This window comes from Limulus polyphemus, unplaced genomic scaffold (genome assembly GCF_000517525.1).
Source record: "Limulus polyphemus unplaced genomic scaffold, Limulus_polyphemus-2.1.2 Scaffold10529, whole genome shotgun sequence".
Lineage (NCBI taxonomy): Eukaryota > Metazoa > Arthropoda > Merostomata > Xiphosura > Limulidae > Limulus > Limulus polyphemus.
In genome coordinates, this window is record NW_013676139.1 from 12,750 (window position 1) to 18,921 (window position 6,172).

Consider the following 6,172-nt stretch of genomic DNA (forward strand, 5'->3'; position numbering starts at 1 on the left):
GACGACAAAATAAAACTTATTTAGTGGAGACGACAAAATAAAAGTTATTTCGTAATTGGACATTACAAACGTACGAAACGTCTAATTCAATAACGAAATACAACATGAACAAAACATATACTTCAATAACGAATACAACATGAACAAAACACCTCTTTTGGCAGAGTTATATAAAATTAAAACATCTCTGTTTTGTCGTGCATGTTATCTGTCGTCAGTAACCATATTACACGTAAAACAGAAATAAAACATTAATAAGATTGGTTGAAAGGAGCCAATACTTACCCATGTTACACGTAAAACAGAAATAAAACATTAATAAGATTGGTTGAAAGGAGCCAATACTTACCCACGTTACACGTAAAACAGAAATAAAACATTAATAAGATTGGTTGAAAGGAGCCAATACTTACCCACGTTACACGTAAAACAGAAATAAAACATTAATAAGATTGGTTGAAAGGAGCCAATACTTATCCACGTTACACGTAAAACTGAAATAAAACAATAAGATTGGTTGAAAGAAGCCAATACTTACTTTTTTATATTCATCAGAAGTCAGGTTCTTAAAGATGTTGTGTCCCTCTTGCTGTAGACAAAACAAACAAACTATATATTAATAGAAAACAACACCAGACAATGAAGAGTTCTATTGTATCTAGTTTAACCCTTATTCGACCAGGTCAGAGTTCACAAAACACATCTTGATCCATTAATCAGCATTATGCTGGCTTTGACCAGGTCAGAGATCACGAAACACATCTTGATACAATAACTAGCATTATGCTGACTTTGACAAGGTCAGAGATCAAAAATCACATCTTGATCCATTAACTAGCATTATGCTGACTTTGACCAGGTCGGAGATCACGAAACACATCTTGAGCCAATAATTAGTATTATGCTGGATTTGACCAGGTCAGAGTTAAAAAACGTCACCTTGATCCATTAATCAGCATTATGCTTGCTTTGACCAGGTCAGAGATCACGAAACATATCTTGATACAATAATTAACATTTTGATGTGTTTGACCAGTTCAGAGTTCACGAAACATATCTTGATACAATAATTAACATTATGTTGGATTTGACCAGGTCAGAGTTCACGAAACACATCTTGATCGATTTGACCAGGTCAGAGATCACGAAACACATCTTGATCCAGTAATCAGCATTAAGAATCCGGTAAGCAAAGGATTAAACATAAATATTCATTAAACCTTAATTCAGATAACCTACTGATTTAACCAACTAACCGACAAGAATTACTAAATTCACCCAAAAAACAAACTCTTCTGCGGTAAACGAGTCAATAAACGGGAATAGTCCAGCAGAGTCTGTTAAACTGAGTATGTTAGATACGACACAGAGAGTGATTTCTGGTTACCTGAAGAATTGAGACGGTTTGGTTAAAATGGTGATGCTCCAAAGTAGATGTGGTGTATATCGCCGCGAGGGGAGAGGCAGACTTCACAAGAAACTGGTTGTTTTTCCCCCTGTGGTCCAGATCGTGGCACAAACAGGCAACGAAAAGCGCCAGTTTCTGTAAAAAAATGATTACCGAGAAACGTAATTACTCCAAACACACTTCTGTAAACTTATAACCTTTTGAATTCTTTTTTTTTCTTTTCGGAAAACAGTCGTCAGGTTTGGCAAATCAAATTAAAATAAAATAAAAAAACAAACGGAGTTATGGGTAAATAAAAACGGACCAGAGGTTTTGTTAAAAGATGATGACCAGCTATAATAATCCTAATGATTAATAATTAGAGTACTAATTACTAATGTTTATTTAGTGACTATTATCATAGTTTTCACACAAAAAAACACGTTAAGAGGAGATTGAGATCAAGCTAGAACTGTATTGATTCTCTTTAGCATGTATTATATATATATATATAATCCGTGTTCAAAAACTATCCCTCTGGCGGATGTATATGGATCAAAACACACTAGTAATCCCTTTAAAGTTTCTGGGCCTTAAGACGTGACGACTGTTCCCACCAGATGGCTATTACAAGCTAATCAACCAGTGACACCAACCTCTGAAGGTGTGAAAACTTCCGGTGAACTTTTAATGATGGCGTACATGGAATTAGCCACACTAAATCCATGTTCCCAGTTGTGGTACGGTACTCTTCGATAGTTCTTCCTCACTGTTAGGGTGAATCGAATCAAACAGTCCTGATCGAACCTGTCAGAACCAACAACAGATCTTAACAAACGAACGGAGTGCGCGGTAATAGCATATTGTTAAGTACAAGAGAACCAACAATAGATCTTAACAAACGAACACAGTGCGCGGTAATAGCATATTGTTAAGTACAAGAGAACCAACAACAGATCTTAACAAACGAACACAGTGCGCGGTAATAGCATATTGTTAACTACAAGAGAACCAACAACAGATCTTAACAAATGAACACGGTGCTCGGTAATAGCATATTGTTTACTACAAGAGAACCAATAACAGATCTTAACAAACGAACACGGTGCTCGGTAATAGCATATTGTTTACTACAAGAGAACCAATAACAGATCTTAACAAATGAACACAGTGCGCGGTAATAGCATATTGTTAAGTACAAGAGAACCAACAACAGACCTTAACAAACGAACGCAGTGCGCGGTAATAGCATATTGTTAACTACAAGAGAACCAATAACAGATCTTAACAAATGAACACGGTGCTCGGTAATAGCATATTGTTTACTACAAGAGAACCAATAACACATCTTAACAAACGAACGCAGTGCGCGGTATGCTATTACCGCGCACTGCGTTCGTTTGTTAAGATCTGTTATTGGTTCTCTTGTAGTAAACAATATGCTATTATTTTATATATTTATAGTATCTATTACAAATAGAAAAAACAACTAAAATCAAACTTTAAGCTGATAATGTCGTTATCAGTAGTGGAATCAAACTTTAAGCTGATAGTGTCGTTATCAGTAGTCGAATCAAACTTTAAGCTGATAGTGTCGTTATCAGTAGTGGAATCAAACTTTAAACTGATAGTGTCGTTATCAGTAGTGGAATCAAACTTTAAACTGATAGTGTCGTTATTAGTAGTGGAATCAAACTTTAAACTGATAGTGTCGTTATCAGTAGTGGAATCAAACTCATAGTGTTTCGGGAGTACAATACTCATCTTAAGATTGTTAAAACCGATCTTATCAAAGGTTTAACGCCATATTGCGGTATCGTATATCTCCATACTCACCTCTGAAGCCCGAAAAGATCAATGAACATATATATGGCGGCAGAAACTTTCTGCTCAGAATCCAGAGAAAACGGAGAAAAGTGGAATCTGTTCAAGAAATGAATGAAACATGTTACAAACGGAATTATTTAATTAATAACGTATGTTAGCTATCTATAAACTAGACGTTTAGCCACAGTAGGTGGTTAAGTAGTTACAAAAACAGTGACAACTACAATAGGTGTTTAAGACGGTCACAGCTGTAACAGATGTTTAAGACGGTCACGGTTATACTAAATGTTTAGGATGGCCACAGCTGTAACAGATGTTTAAGACGGTAACAGTTATACTAGATGTTTAAGATGGTCACAGCTGTAACAGATGTTTAAGACGGCCACAGTTATACTAAATGTTTAAGATGGCCACAGCTGTAACAGATGTTTAAGACGATAACAGTTATACTAGATGTTTAAGATGGTCACAGCTGTAACAGATGTTTAAGACGGCCACAGTTAAGACGGTAACAGTTATACTGGATGTTTAAGACGGTCACAGCTGTAACAGATATTTAAGACGGTCATAATTATACTAGATGTTAAGACGGTCATAATTATACTAGATGTTAAGACGGTCATAATTATACTAGATGTTAAGACGGTCATAGTTATACTAGATGTTAAGACGGTCATAATTATACTAGATGTTTAAGACGGTCATAATTATACTAGATGTTTAAGACGGTCATAATTATACTAGATGTTAAGACGGTCATAGTTATACTAGATGTTTAAGACGGTCATAGAAGAACAAAAGGTATAAACTTGAAACAAGATGAATTTTTTAGAAAAAGAAAATTCGGAAACTCAACGACAATAGTTGTTAGAATTGATGTACGTATGGCGTTCAACGACCAATAGTTGTTAGAATTGAGGTACGTATGGCGTTCAACGACAATAGTTGTTAGAACTGATGTACGTATGACGTTCAACGACCAATAGTTGTTAGAATTGAGGTACGTATGGCGTTCAACGACCAACAGTTGTTAGAATTGAGGTACGTATGGCGTTCAACGACCAATAGTTAGAACTGATGTACGTATGACGTTCAACGACCAATAGTTGTTAGAACTGATGTACGTATGACGTTCAACGACCAATAGTTGTTAGAACTGAGGTACGTATGGCGTTCAACGACCAATAGTTGTTAGAACTGATGTACGTATGGCGTTCAACGACCAATAGTTGTTAGAATTGAGGTACGTATGACGTTCAACGACCAATAGTTGTTAGAATTGAGGTACGTATGACGTTCAACGACCAATAGTTGTTAGAATTGAGGTACGTATGACGTTCAACGACAATAGTTGTTAGAATTGAGGTATAAAGAATCTTATTTCTTTACACGCATATGATAAGTACTAAGGTTATGATATTTAAACAAACTTACCCGTTAGAAAACGTTGGCTATATTTCTTGTTTTCTCTATATTATTACACTACTGATGACGTCAGAGAGGTCAGTAAATAGCAAACAAATACAGGAAAACTTACTCGACCAACGACTGCGCGCTTGGTAAAGGAGGAGAATGCTTAATCTCGTTGACTTCCATTTCCGTGCACGTGCTATGGTAAGATAGAACTTCTAGCGCCACCTTGTATTTCTGTTCGGAACGACGTATTTTATCGTACAACTGGAAAGCAAAACGTAATCAACTGTTTAATTAACTGTTACCTTTAAACAAAAAAAAATAATATAATTATTATATATATATATATATATAGTTATTTGCGTATTTTAAAATATATTTTTGTTATTTTGTTTTTATGGCAAAAACCACTATATAAGAATATCCGTTGCTGTCCCTAATTTTGAACTACTGGTCAGATGGAAAGAAGCCAGTTATCAGCACCCTAAACCCTCTATTCACGTTAAGGAAGTGATTATTACTATTATAACGCACCCACAGGATATCAGAGAGTGGGGAATAGTTTCTGGTATCGCACAGTTTCGAACCCGGTTCGCCAAAATCTACCACCTACCATCGACGCTAAGGAATTGACTATTACTCTTATAACGCACCCACTGCATACTCTTTGGCTACCTCTTACCAATGAAAAAGGTGGGATTCATCATCACATTATAACGCTCCCACGCCTGAAAAGAGCGAGCACGTTCGGTGACAGGATTCAAACTTGCGACTCACAGATTGCGAGTCGAGCGCCCCCTAACCACCAGCATCAAACTTTTATTTTCGTTTATACGTTCCAAGAGATTTTAAGCTTGTTTAACGAGCCCTAGCTTGACACGAAACTTTATCAGAAGTGACATATTTTCGAGCCCTACCTTGGCATGATGAAGAGCGAGTCCACAATAAGTAGCAAACGTGGCAAAGGCTTCTTCGTCAGCTTTCGTGAAAGGTCCACTTTCTTTGTTGACCATCTGAACGACTCCGATGACACTGAAATAAGGTAGACAACCAAGCTGTTCATGCTCAGGCAAACTCTTTACACCTACCCCACTGTGAACAAGGACTAAACTTTACACGTACCCCACTAGACAAGGACTAAACTTTAGTTTACACCTACACCACTGTGAACAAGGACTAAACTTTACACCTACACCTCACTGGACAAGGACTAAACTTTAGTTTACACCTACACCACTGTGAACAAGGACTAAACTTTACACCTACCCCACTGGACAAGAACTAAACTTTAGTTCACACGTACCTCACTGGACAAGGACTAAACTTTAGTTTACACCTACACCACTGTGAACAAGGACTAAACTTTACACCTACCCCACTGGACAAGAACTAAACTTTAGTTCACACGTACCTCACTGGACACGGACTAAACTTTAGTTTACACCTACACCACTGTGAACAAGGACTAAACTTTACACGTACCCCACTGGACAAGGACTAAACTTTACTTTACACCTACCCCACTGTAAACAAGTACTAAACTTT

General features: G+C 36.8%; 1 protein-coding gene across 2 annotated transcripts in view; it reads right to left on the reverse strand.

Annotated features, from left to right (window-relative positions):
• The window catches only part of LOC106476421 (probable 3',5'-cyclic phosphodiesterase pde-5), a 13,107-nt gene extending 7,324 nt beyond the window's left edge, over window positions 1–5,783 (reverse strand). For both annotated transcript variants that reach the window (XR_002609165.1, XM_013937083.2), the window contains exons 1-6: window positions 5,545–5,783; window positions 4,752–4,891; window positions 3,224–3,310; window positions 2,044–2,194; window positions 1,388–1,543; window positions 539–589 (exon numbers count right to left, since the gene is read on the reverse strand). Coding sequence is in view for 1 of the 2 variants with exons in the window: in XM_013937083.2 (XP_013792537.2) it covers window positions 539–589; window positions 1,388–1,543; window positions 2,044–2,194; window positions 3,224–3,310; window positions 4,752–4,891; window positions 5,545–5,640 (681 nt within the window). In the remaining variant the exon portion in view is untranslated. The remainder of the gene's footprint in view (window positions 1–538; window positions 590–1,387; window positions 1,544–2,043; window positions 2,195–3,223; window positions 3,311–4,751; window positions 4,892–5,544) is intronic.
• Window positions 5,784–6,172: the final 389 nt, after the last annotated feature.